The 16,601-nt window shown below is 38.9% G+C and overlaps 2 protein-coding genes and 1 long non-coding RNA gene across 9 annotated transcripts in view; all 3 read left to right on the plus strand.

Annotated features, from left to right (window-relative positions):
- Positions 1-2,467, plus strand: part of LOC126927715 (uncharacterized) — a 50,648-nt gene extending 48,181 nt beyond the window's left edge. For all 7 annotated transcript variants that reach the window (XM_050743777.1, XM_050743779.1, XM_050743776.1 and 4 more), the window contains exon 4: positions 1,824-2,467. In XM_050743777.1, coding sequence (XP_050599734.1) covers positions 1,824-1,997 — 174 coding nt within the window. In that variant the 3' untranslated portion in view covers positions 1,998-2,467. The remainder of the gene's footprint in view (positions 1-1,823) is intronic.
- Positions 1-15,337, plus strand: part of LOC126927714 (uncharacterized) — a 59,151-nt gene extending 43,814 nt beyond the window's left edge. The window contains exon 5 of the mRNA XM_050743773.1: positions 14,254-15,337. Within this exon, the coding sequence (XP_050599730.1) occupies positions 14,254-14,283 (30 nt within the window). The 3' untranslated portion in view covers positions 14,284-15,337. The remainder of the gene's footprint in view (positions 1-14,253) is intronic.
- On the plus strand, positions 5,738-14,229 carry LOC126927730 (uncharacterized). The gene is made up of 3 exons (XR_007715823.1): positions 5,738-5,886; positions 10,533-10,618; positions 14,117-14,229. It is a non-coding gene; the product is annotated as an uncharacterized LOC126927730 (long non-coding RNA).
- Positions 15,338-16,601: the final 1,264 nt, after the last annotated feature.

Genomic DNA, 16,601 nt, shown 5'->3' on the forward strand with positions numbered 1-16,601 from the left:
GTACGCAAAGGCATTCATTACAATCGTTTAAAGTTTGAAGAAACACCGTTACAAATTCGTGATATAAGAGAAAGCGATTCAAAACTCGGATTCATTTGTTGGAACGACGCCGTGGGCAAAAGTACATAATGGAAAACTTTCTTCCAAGACCAGTTGATAGCGCTGACGTAATTAAAATGTGACGATATTGCCAGCGACGTTTCTCAAAATAAACGACTAACTTATTTACGAATTGCCGTAACACGATTGCCGCTGGTAATACGGTTAGTAATCACTTTATTGAATTTTCGCTTGACGTGACATCGTCGAGTTCCTAGAGAGATTCTTCTCCCTTGTAAAACTATGTTTCTGCAACGACTGTATTTGTTGAATTGCCGTTCGAGAACAAGTCCTTCTCTTTATTACGTGTAATAGATTCTTCTTTTTAAGTTTTAATTTACATTGGTAATTTTCTATAATTTATTACTCGAATATGGTAATTTTTTCTTAAAAAGTTTGCTTTTTCTACAATTATTTTACTACAAAACCCATCAAAAACATGATGTATGTATATATACCCTCAAATATTATCGGTTTATTCTCAAGCTATAGTTCAATTTCGGAAATTGCCAATTAAAATCATAAAAAAAAACACACACACACACAGAAAGTTCGTTAAAATATGCGATTTTCCAATCAAGATATAGAATTTATTCGAGTAATATAGATTACAGTAGCGATGGTGACGGCAACGATGAATGGACTGATTCTTCGTGCGAAAATAAATTGGAAGCGCAGAACGATGCATTGTTTCAGGGTATATCGATTTTCAAGCATGGTTTTAAAGTACGTGTGCGCGTGACTAGGTTTGTTAATTAATGCCGCTCCCAGGTTTTCATTATATAAATGTGACACCTACATATCTTTAAGCTTTAAACAATTGGACTAACAATTTCATTAAATTTAAATCAATATTTATCTTTTTAAACGCAACAATATTTTTAATGACAACTTCACGTGTAAATCAAGTGCATACATATTCGATCGTTCTTGAAAACCTGATTCTCTGCGAAGAGAAAAAATCCTTGAATAAAGATTTGATCTACGTTTTATATGCTACGTTTTACATCCACCTCTTTTCAGATATACCTCTCTATTTAAAATCATAGATCGTCACACTCTATAGGTATTTCCTTGAAAAGGTTAAAGTCGTTCTGTATAAAACCCAATTCAAAGGGGAAGGAAATTCTGCGAAAAATTCTTTCAGATTTCCCTATGTTTGAGCTCGAATCAAAGCAATCCTGTATAATAGGATAGGATGATAGGATGATTCTGTATTATTCCTTGTGTACTTTCTGTTCCTGTTATTTACAATAGGATGATTATGCGTTTAACTTCTCATAGAATCTCTCTGATTCCGTATGATATCGTCAGTGTTTTTGAAATATGTTATTGATGTCGTAACGTCAACCGTTTCCAGTGCAAATTCAATTTTGAATCGCAATTTCCATGTTTGCGTGGCAAAAGCGTAAAATCGATAACGCACGCAAACATGTCTTCTTTGCTAATGGCGTACTATAAATATAAATATTTGAATAAAAATTTTGAAAATCGATGTAACCTTTGAACTTTATCGTATTCTGTTTCATAGCACAAATTATTCTTCCCGAAATGTACGTTTAGTGTTATAATATATTTGACCAATGGTTCTCAAATACTAGTTTTGCAAAAGCAATGGTGGAATTGGAGCAATTCTTTCTTCTTTCATTCTTTGAATGACCTGGATTTTCGAGTAGTCTAGTGACGATTGATCCGTACAATTAATCGATTTCTTTTTATTACAGAGCTGCAAGAGATTCCGCGTTGGACGCCGATGTTGCCAGTTCCAATGCCTGGATAAGGTTGGCACTGAGCATTGGTCCGGATCTGATGTGGTTATTGTCGATGGTTCACATAAACTTGAAAAACATAGTGTATTGTGGACGCTGACCTTAGTGATGGTAATTGTAATATTTTAATTTCTTTTTTTAATTAAAAATAAAGATTCCGATGGCGCCGTTGACGAAATTCGTACCTTATAAACGTCGACGATTAGCTTCAGCCATCGGGAAAAGTAGTGTAGTGTAAAAAGTAAAAGTAGTGTAGAAGTAGTGTACAATGTAGTGTGTTAACGAAGAATCATTTGTAACTGAATAATTATACCTCGAGAAGATTATACCTGAGTAATTATATTTATTCTTATTTTCTTCCCCTTTATTTCATTTGAATAGATTTTTGTATTCAAAGAGCGAGGTATGGTTATATCAGATGGGTTAATTTGTTTTTACATATGTCAAGAGAATGAAAGGAGATGACGATGAATCGGTGACAGGTAGAAAATTGTAATCTGTTGTATTTCCATGGTACTGTAGTTGATTATATTTTGTTCAATATTATTCATATTCTATCATGTAATTTTGGAATATACATACATATACATATATGAAAATATATTAGATAGTGGTATACTTATCCCCTAATCTTTGTGATTTCTATGAAACTTTTATGATTCATTGTCACTTGTATGAAGGATGGAAATATAAAAAATTGATAAAATTATTAATAATATTTACAAAGGAAAAGTGAGCTGTTGGATATACAAGGTGGTTGGTAACTGGTAAAAAAAAGAAGTTGAAAATATAGAAATTTTTCATTTGAGGCTTTGTTTTCGAGAAAATCGACTTTGAATTTTCGCTCGGTACGCGTGCACTTTATCACGTTTCGTTATAACGGATTTTATTGTAGATTGTGTTTCGATTGACGTTATGTTGAGAAACCCTTCCAATATGTTGCACGCGTTGCACGCATACCGATCAAAAATTCAAAGTCGATTTTCTCGAAAATAAAGTCTCAAACGAAAAATTTTTATTCTATATTTTCGACTTCTTTTTTCGAGTAGAATCACCAATTTTCCGCTTGTACTATCAATTACCAACCAGCCTGTATGACAAAATTCTATTTTAAACACGAAACTCGTTACGAGTGGCTATTTTGTTTACGAAATTAAACGAATTTAATAAATGAAATGGCAAGGAAGGAACTACAAGTGACCGTCAAACTATTTTTATGCTTGAAAAGTAATTCGCAAAGTAATATAAAATAATACTACTGATTTGTGTCTCTTTCAGAATTTTTTCTTAATCTCTTGTTTTTTCCCTTCAAATTTATTATTTATTATTTATTCGGTGTCACGAAAACCGATTAAATATTAAATATCTTAAATATAGATTGAAATGAAAGCTTGTCATTTCTCGTTCAGTTGTCACTTCAAAGTTGTTAGTTCAAAGGTTTTTGTACATCATAAAGCAAGGGATCAAATCTTTAACTTATTACAAATTAAATCTTTTATTGTAATTGCGAAAATTATGAAAGTACCAAGCGAAACAAGTAGGGAACATGAACTGCTCAACGAACCAAAGAACGGCTCAGTGACAAAATTAATAAAGTAAGGATCACAAATATTACAACATTACACTCTTACATCACATAATAGTTCTCTATACAAAAGATATATAGCGAATCGACTTTTCACAACGATAAGAATCAACAGAACCAATTAAGACCAGGCGAAACTCTCATAAGACAACAATATCAGAGGGATCAAATCAGCGATTTTAATCTATGTTACAAATTACAGTTATCAAGAAAAATTGCTCTTTTCACGAAAATTATGCTGATGACACACTCACAATGCATTTTATATTTGGTAGTCGGATGTGCTCGTGGCCATCAGGAGTATAAAGACGACGTTTTTAGAAAATGACAGCACTGTCGGCTTTTAAAAGCTTTTATTTTTTTATTCATCATTACGAAGATTGTGATGGAAGAACGTAATGGGGTAAAATCTGACGATTCCTTAATGAAGAATGCTTAAAGAGATTCTATAGAAAACGGTGATCGTTTCGTTGGGTAGTTCATTCGAATTTTGATCAGGATTATTGAGATAGAAGGATCGAGAGCTTGGTGGAATATCAACTTTGACGCTTCAACGCTTCATCTCTTTTCAAGCTCACCAGTCACGAACCATGGTTCACTGAATATATCTTTTTGGAAAATCCTTTTTGGATTTTCGTATGAGAAACATGGTATGTTTGACAAGGGATTTTCTTTTGAGGCAATTTAGAGTGACAAAAAGGTCTTTCTGTTAGGTAGCTTGTCGATAAAAATGTTTTATTAATAACGTAAATGGAACGAGTAGTTACGAATTTAAATAGAATATGACCAAATAGAATATATATCTTCTCTTCGACTTTCATAAGCTGAAAGCCCCGTATCTAAATTTTATCTTAATTATTTGAAGCAAAAAGTATGTTCTTTTATCTTCTTTTAGTTGTAACATTCACTATACTATGCTTTGTTTATATGCTAAAGCACATATTTTATGAGTTAAGGAATAAATTAGATATGGGGGGACTATATTGTTAGATTGTTAAATGTGACTAAATGGAACTCATAGTTTATTAAAAACTATGGGATAAATACGTATAAATGTTGTAGTCGTTGTAATTTATTATTGTGCTATTATAGGTATACGTGTGTACTATAGAAGGACCACCCTATTAGGTACTGACAGCTTTCTTCTAACATAATATTTCCATAGAATCTTATAATCTTTTTCCTCTCATTGTCTCCGAATAAGAAGTGTGCAATAAATGTTCGAATTTCGGTGTGTTGAGAAAGCTGCTCGGTTAAGTTTCTGACTACAAAAATGGTCTTTTTGTATCAGAAAGAACGAAAATAAATGTTCGGCAACGAGTTTTTTTTTTTTTTTTAAGATTTTTATTTTTACGTATCAAGTATAGGGAAGAAGTAGTGATCTCTCTTTTATCGATGAAATCACGTTAGGCGAACGTAGTAAATGGCTTCTGCAGTATCACGGAACTATTCGTATTACTCGATTAACTGAGTTTCCCTGAGTCAGTGGTTCTCAATTCTTGAAGCGTTTATTTATCGATTAGGGAATAGTTCTAAATCTTTTTCGACTTTCTCCAAAGAATTCTCAAATTGAATATTTAACACAGCATTTAATGAATTCAAATTGAAACACCTTATTTTATTACGTAAAATTAAAATAACATACTACAAGGAATGTCAGTAATTTGGTATTTCTCTATGCCAATTTCCTTAAAATTTGTATAAAATTTAAATGTACCTTTTGTTACTAATCTAAAAATTATTACTGTTTCCAATAATATAAGAAATAATACCTTAAAAATTGCTCAAGAAATACGCAAAATACTTTGAAGGTAACCGAGCCAAAAAAATAAATAAATAAATAAATAAATAAATAAAAAAGAAATAAATAAATAAATAAAAAAGAAATAAATAAATAAATAAAAAAGAAATAAATAAATAAATAAAAAAGAAATAAATAAATTTAATAGTAAACACGTAGGTGAAACACTTGTTGAAATTTGCATCACTCGACACGAGCGAACCGTTCGGAAGGAAAACGCGTTCAGCCCCCAAGGCTGTGGAATTGGGATCACTTAATAAACTCCGTTTGAATCTATCTTGAATTAATTCTCGTTTAACGACCTGTGCGTATTCAACATCATATCATTTCCGACCATATCGTTCCCAGAAGATGAAACAGCACGGTAAAACCTATCACGAGCGAAACAGAAATGCGAAGATCCTTTGGAACGATAATAATAAAATTGCATGCATAGGAACCATGGATGGAACACAAGGCAAAGGTTATTTTTTTTTATTTATCACCCCCGCTGGGGGTAGCCACCAACATGCTAATTTAACTGTTAAAAAATTCCACCAAATGTCCAAATTGGACAAATTGTGAATTTCAATAAATAAATAAAAAGAAAAAAAAAAGTTAAATTAGCATGTTGGTGGCTACCCCCAGCGGGGGTACCTGTTATTTTATATAGGTTGGGGTTGATAATCAAGCTGATCCACTCGGATTGGTTATCACACCTTTTATTTTCTCTCTTATACAAAACACCAAATCACACAGCAAACGTCTAATCTCTCCCAATGCGTCTTAGCAATTAACACGTGGTCGACTCCTAAGACAAAAGAGCGTCGTTAGGAGTCGTACCAACATAACCCTAGTAACCTTTTAGTAACTAGCGGTCATACCAACTGAGCATTTCTCAACACTCCCCTTTGATCGCTAGTTTCTAAAAGCCCCATAGCTTTGGTAAAATACTGGGTCTTAACTCTATTTAACCCTTTGGTAAGAATGTCGGCAACATTCTCAGAACTAGATATATACATATAATCCAGTATCCCTTTCGACACGCAGTTCTTAACATAAAAGTAACGCACTTGAACATGTTTAGAACTCTCGGCCACTACTTCATCTTTGGACCATGAGATCGCTCCAATGTTGTCACAAAAAATTTTGCATGGACGCGGACAATATGACGATTGACCTAACTCCCTTAATAATAAGGACATCCACACAGTCTCTCTAGCTGCCTCTTGCATCGCTACAAACTCTGCCTCGCATGTCGATTGAGATATGATTGGTTGTTTCTTCGACAACCAAGACACCGCTCCACCAGTAAGTATAAAAACATAACCGCTTCTAGACTTCCTATCTATTGCACAGCCTGCAAAGTCTGAATCACAAAACACCTTTAGAGGTTGCCCTGTCCTTTGGTATACTAACTTTAAGTCTTTAGTTTTCAACAGGTACCTAAAAACACGTTTCACTGCCTTCCAGTCACACACCGTCGGATTCGCACATCTTTGGCTTAATTTTCCTATTGCGCACGCGACATCAGGACGGCTTACTGTGGCGATGTACATTATATGCCCCACAGCCTGTTCGTACAACTTATTGTCTACTGGTTCACTATCCACAATGTCTAGACCAGCCTCGCACTCCTTGGCTAGTGGTGTAGACACTTGAGTAATGTCAAACAGCTCCAACATTTGACTTATCTGCGTGGATTGGTCGAACACCACGGTAGTGCTGTTTGGCTTACTCAAGTGGATGGATAGGAATTGAGTATCGCTTTCTAGCATCCTCACATCTAGTTTCTCCTTAATCCTAGTTTTGAACGCGTGAATCATAGCCTCCGTACCGAATACAAGGATATCATCCACATACACAGCCACAATGAGATCTTTGGATGTGTTTACATACATGCATGGATCACTCACACATGGGTTCAGATTCATATCTCTCAAGATACAATTTATATACTTAAACCACATTCTCCCCGCTCGCTTCAAACCATATAAACTCTTTTTAAGCTTACACACATACTGAGTTCTGTCCTTCCCCGGAACCTTGTAGAAATCAGGTTGCTCCATATATATGTCCTCATCCAAAGGACTGTTTAGATACGCACACTCCACATCAATGTGTTCGTAACACCACTCATTCTCCGCACACAGAGCAAGCAATATCCTTAGTGTCCTACGCTTTACTATTGGGCTAAAGGTTTCGGAATAGTCTACTCCAGGCCTTTGCCAGAATCCTCGGGCTACAAGTCTAGCTTTATGCCTATCTGGGTCTCTTTTCATGACTAGCACCCACCTACAATCTATCACATTTCTATCTAAAGGTCTTTTCACTATATCCCACACATCTTTGTTCGCTAGATTTTCTAACTCCTTCACAATTGCATCTGTCCACTTTTGAGCATCTGGCCCCTTCAGAGCATCGTGCACATTCACTGACTCACCTTGACTGAACCTTGCTTTCTACAAGCTGTCGCAACACAGGCATAACTATTGCACGTCTTTGGTTTGTGCAATCTCGCTGATCTCCTAGGTACGATTGGTGCACTCACAACTTCTTGCTGACTGTTTTCATTTCTTAGGCTATCCAGGAAGTAGTCACTGTGTCCCTCATCGTTTTCACCGTCGCTTTGAGTCTCTATATCGGTTGTATTACCTCCTCCTTGGAGTTCGAAGTCTTCAACGTCCCATATCCATTCGGTGAATCTCCTTTTGATATTCCTTGCATCCACTTTCATACGCTTATAGGGGAATACGTTTTCCTCGAACCTGACATGACAAGAAATTATTACCCTTTTGGTCTTCGGTAGGTAGATTCTATATCCCTTGACCTGTCTGTCATAACCTACAAATATCCCTTCATCTGCCCTGCTGTCGAATTTACCTTCACCTGAGCTTTTTAGGTACCAGACCCTGCATCCGAATACCCTTAACCTATTGATCTCCCCTTGGATGTCGCATCCCTTACCTTTCCACAGTTCTAGTGGGATCTTATCTCCGATAGCAGTGGATGGGCATAGGTTCCTGATATAGCATGCAGTGTTCACCGCTTCTCCCCACAGATAGTCAGGGAGCCCTGATTGGATTAGTAGGCATCTAGACATCTCAACCAGTGTCCTGTTCGCCCGTTCTGAAACTCCATTTTGCTCAGGGTTCCTCGGAACAGTCTTTCTGTGCAAGGTATCTCTCTCCTTTAAATAGTTCTCAAAGTCAACCCCTGTATACTCTCCTCCGTTATCTGTCTGAAGGGCACAGATTCTCGATTGATGTAGGGCTTCTACTTCCATCTGGTATTCCTTGAAGCACCTAAATACCTCGCTCTTCCTACTGATGATCCTAACGTACATGTACCTGGGGAAATCATCTATGAACGTTACAAAATAATTACCTCCGCCTAACGATCTGCACTGGGCTCTGCCACTAACATCGCTGTGTACGATTTCTAGAGGACGTTGGCACATGTGGTGGTCTGTCTTCGGGAATGGCACCTTTGTCATCTTTCCTTTTACGCAGACTCCACATAGCCCGTCTTGTCTCTTGGACTCCTCCTTCACACTTTCTATAGGAATCTTTCTCATTGCATTTCCATGCAAGTGACCCAATCTCTCGTGCCACGACGTGGTACCCTTGTATGCCCTTGCCTCAATGACCTCAATGTCTCCGTCATCCTGGCTAGCTTTCTCCTGATCATGCTCCACGGAGAGGCCTGCCATGTACTCCTCCGCAGGTATCGTCTCCAGATAGTATACGTCGTCTCCAACCTTTGAGTTGAATACGACATCTCCGCCATCGTGTGTTCCAATGGCTTCATCCCTAGTACACACTGTGGTGACGTCCCTTTTTGCTAGTTGTCTAATCGAAATTAGATTTACGTCTAGCTCGGGCACCCATAGAGCGTTGGATAGGGATAGCGTCCAGCCACCGCAGGACTCCGCCATCTTTACGATGATTGTTCCCCTTCCCTTGACTTCCAGGTACCCCTTGCCGATTCTGATCTGTCCCGTCGCGGGCGTGAATTCTACTAATCGGTGTCTGTCCGGTGTCATGTGGTTTGAGGCGCCTGAGTCCAGGTAACTTATCATCCCCCTACTCATATGGCTGATCGAAGACAAAGCCAGAGTCGATATAAGTCCCTTAGACCTTGGCCTTTCTTCCGATCCTCTATCCCTCCTTTTCTCCTTCTGGTTCCTTTCCTCCTTGTCTCCCTTTTGGTCTCGGCATTGATACGATATGTGACCCATTTTGCCACATATGTGGCACTTCTGATCATGTGCGTCTTTTGTCTTCGGCCTGGCGCCATCTTTGTTCTGCTTGGACTTCCCTTGTCTCCGGATCGCCATTGCGCTGCCCCTTTCGGATGATCCTTCCGCCGCATCGAGTCTCCTCTCCTCGAGTAATAAATCAGATTTTACAACACTCGCGCTCAGATCCTTATCGATTCTCGTTGTTCTGAGATAGGTTGAGTAATCTGGGTCCGCCACGAGGCCGGCTAAGAGAAAACACGTCCTAACGTGGTCTTCGATTTTTATACCTACGCTGGATAATTTGTCGCATAGATCTTGTATCCTCCCGCAATACTCGGACACGTCCATGCTAGGGGTCTTCTCCATTGTTCCTAGTTCTCGCATGCATAATACAATGTCCATCGCCGTGGATCTCTCGTGGATATTTTCTAATGCCTTCCAGCACTCCCTTGCTGTTTTCCGGGTTCTGATATCCCCAAGGTATTGGGGGCGTACATGCCGGAAAATATACGCACGTGCTTTGTTGTCCATCTTTATACATTCTGGCTTTATCATTTCCGCTGGCGTAAATCCTGGCTCTACGGCATCCCAGCAGCCCAGAAAGACCAACGAAGCTTCCGTCATTGTTCTCCAGTATTCGTAATTTCCTTTCCTCAAGATTGAATTCATTTCCTTGTCCACATCGGCCATGCTTTCTTGGTCGGACATAGTGTGCTTTCTCCTCGGATAATTTCACAAAAAAAATTCAAAACTCAAAAATATATATCTCTCCTGCCGCAGTGTAAGCGTCATGGGCCCATAACCTGTTATTTTATATAGGTTGGGGTTGATAATCAAGCTGATCCACTCGGATTGGTTATCACACCTTTTATTTTCTCTCTTACACAAAACACTTATACAAATCACACAGCAAACGTCTAATCTCTCCCAATGCGTCTTAGCAGTTAACACGTGGTTGACTCCTAAGATAAAAGAGCGTCGTTAGGAGTCGTACCAACATAACCCTAGTAACCTTTTAGTAACTAGCGGTCATACCAACTGAGCATTTCTTAACAGTACCATCCTCGTGTTTGCTAGGTTATGTCCTTTATAAGGTCTGCTGGGTGCTTCCTTTTTAATCTTCTGTCCATGTTTATAGTTTTGTATGTGTTTGGTTTGGGTGTGTTGCTATTCTTGATTTGTATTTTTCTGATTATCTGCTAATTTCTTCCTTGACCGTTGGGATTCCCAGGTCCCTCCGTATCTCTTCGTTTCTGACGTACCAAGGTCCGTTTACTATTGTTCTAAGGATTTTAGCCTGTATTACCCCTATTTTGTTTATATGGCTCATTGCTGCCGTCCCCCATAATGGTATTCCGTACGTCCAGATTGGTTTTATGATCGTTTTATACATTTTTAATTTATTTTCTATGCTTAATTTGGATTTTCTGCTTGTTAGCCAATGCATTTGTCTCCTTGTTTTCTGTATTTTTTCTACTATTGATTTGATATGTAGTTTACATGTGAGTTGTGTATCTAAGTGGAGTCCTAGGTATTTGACATGCTTTGTTTGTGTTATATGCGTGCCGTTTAATAGGATGTTTGGTGGTACATACCTATTTGATCGAATATATTTAATATGGCAATGTTACATATAACAATATACGTATGGAATTTTAAACGTCATGAGGTTTGCAGCGGACTCAATTTTAATTACAATTTTAATTACATTAAACATTTTGCTCATTGATGATTGATAGTAACAAGCGATTTCATTAAAACACAATCTCCTTTTCCATTTGATGAACACGATACGAGACGAGGGAATGATTTATGAACATGATACGAGACGAGGGAATGATTTAGGAACACGACTTTCGAGCGGTTTCAACAACTATTAAGTTTCATTTATAGCAACGAACATTGCCAAAGACGTAATCAATAAGATTCGCGTAGGTGCCGCAGATGACGTAGATGAAAAAATGTAGATCAAACGTAAATGACGAAATTATACATTAATTTATTTTAACGCGTTAAAATTACGCTAATAACAGTTGCTCCGTTCTATTTGTTCACATATTTGAGCCCTATATGGAACAAAGTTTTTTTTTTATTTATTTATTTGTTTCAATTTTACAATTTGACCAGTAGGACATTTGGTAGAATGTTTTAACTTGTTTGATTAAAAAAAAAAAAAAAAAATAAAATAAAAATACATAGCATGTGGATGGTTAGCCCCATCTGGGTTCCATCTTCGTGTATGTTACGTTATATACTTTATGTTGCTTCCTTTGTCAGGTCTTCTGGGTGTTTCCTTTTTAGTCTTCTTTCAGTACCTATTGCGTTAATGGCCTCCACGGCCAGTCGGTTCGGGTGTGTTGCTATTCTTAGTCTGTACCTTCCCGCATACTTTTTTATTTCTTCTTGGACCGTTGGTATTCCCAGGTCTTTCCGAATTTCGTCGTTTCTCACATACCACGGGGCATTTGTTATTGTTCTAAGGATTTTTACTTGTTCCGTTTCTACTTTACTTATGTGGCTCTTGGCTGCTGTCCCCCATAATGGTATTCCGTATGTCCAGATTGGTTTTAGTATTGTTTTGTATATTTTGACTTTATTTTCCAGGCTTAGCTTGGATTTTCGGTTTATTAGCCATTGCATTTGTCTCCTTGTTGTCTGTATTTTGTTTATTATTGCTTTGATATGCTGTTTCCATGTGAGTTGTTTATCTATGTGGAGTCCTAAGTATTTGACCTTTCCTGTTTGTGTTATGCGCGTACCGTTCAGTAGTATACTTGCTGACTTCTGCTTACGCAGTGTAAATGTTATGTGAACGCATTTGTTGGGGTTAGCTTTAATTTGTTCGTCTTGTAGCCATTTTTCTATTTTTGTGGTGTGTTCCTGTAGTAGTGTGACTGCTGTTTCCGGGTTTGTGTGCCTGACTATTGTTGCTGTGTCGTCCGCGAATGTAAATACTTTACTGTTGGGAGTTGTAGGTATGTTGGCCGTGTATAGCGTGTAGAGAATGGGTCCTAAGACGCTTCCTTGCGGAACCCCTGCCTTGATTGGTTTAACTTCAGAGTACGCGTCTTTTATATTTACCGTGAATGTTCTGTTACTTAGATATGATTTTATTATCTGATAAATTTTTTCCGGGAATTCTTGTCTGATTGTGTGTAGTAGGCTCTCGTGGTTTATTTTATCGAAAGCTTTCTCTATGTCCATAAAGAGAGCTGTGCAGTATTGTTTATTTTCGAATGCCAGTATTATCTCATTAATGAGCCTGTGCATTTGCTCTATTGTTGAATGTTTGCTTCTGAATCAAAATTGATGATCCGGTATTAGTTTTTCTTTCTCTATTAATATTTTTATGCGGGCGTAGATTATTTTTTCCAGTATTTTGGAAAATACGGGAAGCAGTGATATAGGTCGGTAGGATGCTGCTTGGTGTGGGTCTTTGCCTGGTTTATGCAGCATGCTAATGCGTGCTTGTTTCCATGGTTTAGGAAAATATTGTGTTCTCAGTATTGCATTGAATATTATTGTAACTAGCCGTATCGCTTTTGGAGGAAGGTTTTTCAGAATTTTGCCGTTGATTAGATCAATTCCTGGTGCCTTGTTGTTTTTTGTTTTTTCGATTATGATTCTGATTTCTTGTGCCGTTGTTTTAGGTATGGTGTATTGATTATCCGTTGTGGAATTAGTGGATCGTGTTTCATCGTCAGTAGATCGATTGAGATTGCTGCTGTTGCTATTATGTGGTGTAAATGTGCTGCATAGGTGATTGGCGAATTCTTCAGCTTGTTCTTCATTGCTTCTTGCCCATGTATTGTCTTCTTTCCTGATTGCTGGGACTTGTTTTATTGGCTTCTTTCTTCTTTTCGTGGTTTTCCATAAGGAATAGTTGGTATTTTCATTCGCTGGTAGTGATTCTATGAATTTCGTGAATTCGATGTTGTGATGTTCTCTTATTTTGATTTTTAATTCTTTTGTAAGTTTGTTTAGGATTTTCTTATTTTCGCGTGTTCTCTGTTTTTGCCACGTAGCTTTGGCTTTTCTTTTTTCCCTGATTTTGTCGAGGATGACATGTGGAATTATTTTTGACTACCTGCTTTTTATTTCGTGGGTGGTGGCTGTCCATGCTGCTTCCTGTATTATTTCCGTCATATTTACTATTGCCTGTTCAATATGTTCGGGTGTTTTCAGTGGGATGTTACAGTTGATTTTGTTTTCAATTAGCTCTTTAAAAGTTTGCTAGTTGGTAGTTCTATTGCAGAGGGATTCTGTCTTGTTATACAGTATCGGTTTGCTTGTGTATTCTATTATGATAGGCGAATGATCCGAGTTGAGTTCGAGGCTGGTTGTTATTTTTAATTTGGTAGTGGTAATTATACCTTTTATAACTGCGAAGTTAGTTTACCTAGGGGGTGTTTGGTGTCGTAAATGGTGTAATACGGTATTTTTATGTAGCTTTTTGGAGTGAAATGTGTTTCTGAGACAAGTAGTACATCAATGTTATTTTTATATAGAAATGCTTTAGTTTCTGGGGCTCTCTGCTGCAAGCCATTGGAATTCCAGGCTGCTACTTTTAATATGTCCATCTCTATTTTTTACTTAGCAAGTTTGTGAATAGTTGTAACATTTTTTTTTTAATTTATTAGAATATTTACAATCAATTCTCGTTGAGAATTTTCAGTAACTTAGTTTGGTGTGATACAATGACATGGATTATAATAGTTTTATATTGTTGGTTCTAGTAGAAACTAAGGATTTAATCTAGAGGGTATTTTCTTTTTAGTCTGCGGATCTGGTCCGTCGTGTCCAGTAGTTGGGTGACTAGTGGGTTGTGGTGGCTGTTAACTCTTGTGTTATATCTGTTTCTGGACTTGTGTATTTCATCTTTGACTGTAGGTATCTTGAGGTCACGGTGGATTGTTTCGTTGGTAACATACCAGGGTGCATTTGATAGGGATCTTAGCATTTTCGATTGGAAGCGTTGGAGTATTTCAATGTTGGAATTACTTGCTGTTCCCCATAGTTGGATTCCATAGATCCAGACAGGTTTTATTACGGCCTTGTAGAGGATTATTTTGTTCTGTATGTTTAGTTTGGAGCGTCGGCCCGTGAACCAATAGAATTTTCTTAATTTTTCCTTTAGTTGCTTTGTTTTTTCTGAGATATGTTTTTTCCAAGTTAGCCTCCTGTCCAGGGTCATGCCCAGGTATCTTACGGAGTCCTTGCTTGGGATTATTGTGTTGTTAATGGTGACCTGGGGGCAGGTTTGTTTTCGGAGCGTGAAGGTTACATGAGAGGATTTTTTTTTCGTTTATTTTGAAACCCCATTTTTGGAACCACTTTTCCATAGTGTCGATACTTCGCTGGAGAGTGGATGAGGCAATTGCCGGGTCTGCGTGGGTAGCTAATAGTGCTGTGTCGTCGGCAAATGTTGCTACTGTTACCTCGTTTGATATAGGTAAGTCCGCAGTGTAGATGGAGAGCAATAGGGGTCCGAGGACACTACCTTGGGGTATGCCGGATTCTATTCGGAATGTTGCGGAATTGGCGCCTAGACATTTAACTATGAATTGTCTGTTGGTTAGGTAGGATTTTAAGATGGAGTAGTATGGATGGGGCAGGATCTTTTTGAGCTTGTAGAGTAGCCCTTTATGCCATACTTTGTCGAATGCCTGTTGGATGTCTAGGAATACCGCTGAGCAGTATTTTTTCTTTTCAAGGGTTTGGCTGATCATGTGGGTTATGCGGTGGATTTGCTCTACTGTTGAGTGTTGTTTTCGGAAGCCGAATTGGTGGTCTGGGAGTGTTTTCAATTCTTCTAGGAGTGGAAGGAGACGATTCGTGAGCATCCTCTCGAATAGTTTAGACAGGGTAGGTAAAAGACTGATTGGGCGATAGGAGCTGGTTTCATATATTGGTTTACCGGGTTTAGGGATGATGGTGATCAGTGAGATTTTCCAAGCCTTGGGAAAGTGTTGAACGAGGAGGATAGCGTTAAAGATTGAGCTCCATGCTCGAGTGCAGTCCACTCGATGCTGGACGAGATAAGGCTCAAGAAGAATGCTAGGATGGTCACAGCCACCAGGATGACCACCCCTCCGGGGAGGAGCGAGGAGATGGAAGGAAAAAGGAAGGAGATATCGCCCATCGAAGGGAAAGGAGACACAAAGAGAAAGAGACCAATGATCGTGGAGGCCTCCTACGCCGAAGCCTGTGCCGGCAACAGCTCGGCAAAAGCGACTACGGACTGCATGGACAGCGATGTAAAGGAAGACTGGATCTCTGTCCGCGGAAGAAGAGGAAAAAGAACGGACATCCCGACAATGGACAGGAAGGCGAACGCAGAAAGGGCGGCAGTGGACAAGCCAAAAAGGCCGGAGGGACCGAAGAGGGTACGTAACAGGCCCGAAGCGCTCCTTGTCAAAGTAGGACAAGACAAGGTGTGGATCCAGGTCTACAAAGAGTTGATGGGGGCAAGGGAGACCCTAAAAGAGAGCAGCGGAATTAGAAGGACCAGAACTGGAGACATTCTGATCGAGCTGAAAGCAGGTAGCAACGCCAAAAAGACCGCGGCGGATATGAACACGGCCCTAGGAGGCAAGGTGAGAGCGCTACCAATGCACGACAAGACCTCCGTAGAGATCAGGGATATAGACCCGCTCATAGGCAAGGAAGAACTAGCCAGGGTGATAGGAATGCAACTGAGCATAAGCGACATCACTGAGGTCGAAGTAAAGACCCTAAAAATGGCGCCGTGGGGCACCCAATCGGCAATAGTGACGATGCCGAAAGCCTACCTGGCCAAAGAGGGGGCGAGCCGGAAGATCAGAACCGGCTTGACGATAGCCTCGATAAAGGCACTACCCAATGTAGTAAAGCGCTACAGATGTCACATGTTCGGTCATATCGCGAACAAATGCACGGCGATAAGCCCTGGAAAGGAGATTTGCAGGAAGTGCGGAGCCAAGTACCACACGATAGCTGCCTGCGCCAACGCACCCTGCTGCTCCATCTGCAGCAAGGAGAAAGGTGTGAAATTTTACCACGTAACCGGATCCCTGGCATGTCCAGAGTATAGAAGGCGGTTGAAAGCGAATAAATGAGGATACTGCAGATAAACCTCAACAAATG

This window comes from Bombus affinis, unplaced genomic scaffold (assembly GCF_024516045.1).
Source record: "Bombus affinis isolate iyBomAffi1 unplaced genomic scaffold, iyBomAffi1.2 ctg00000202.1, whole genome shotgun sequence".
Classification (NCBI taxonomy): Eukaryota; Metazoa; Arthropoda; class Insecta; order Hymenoptera; family Apidae; genus Bombus; species Bombus affinis.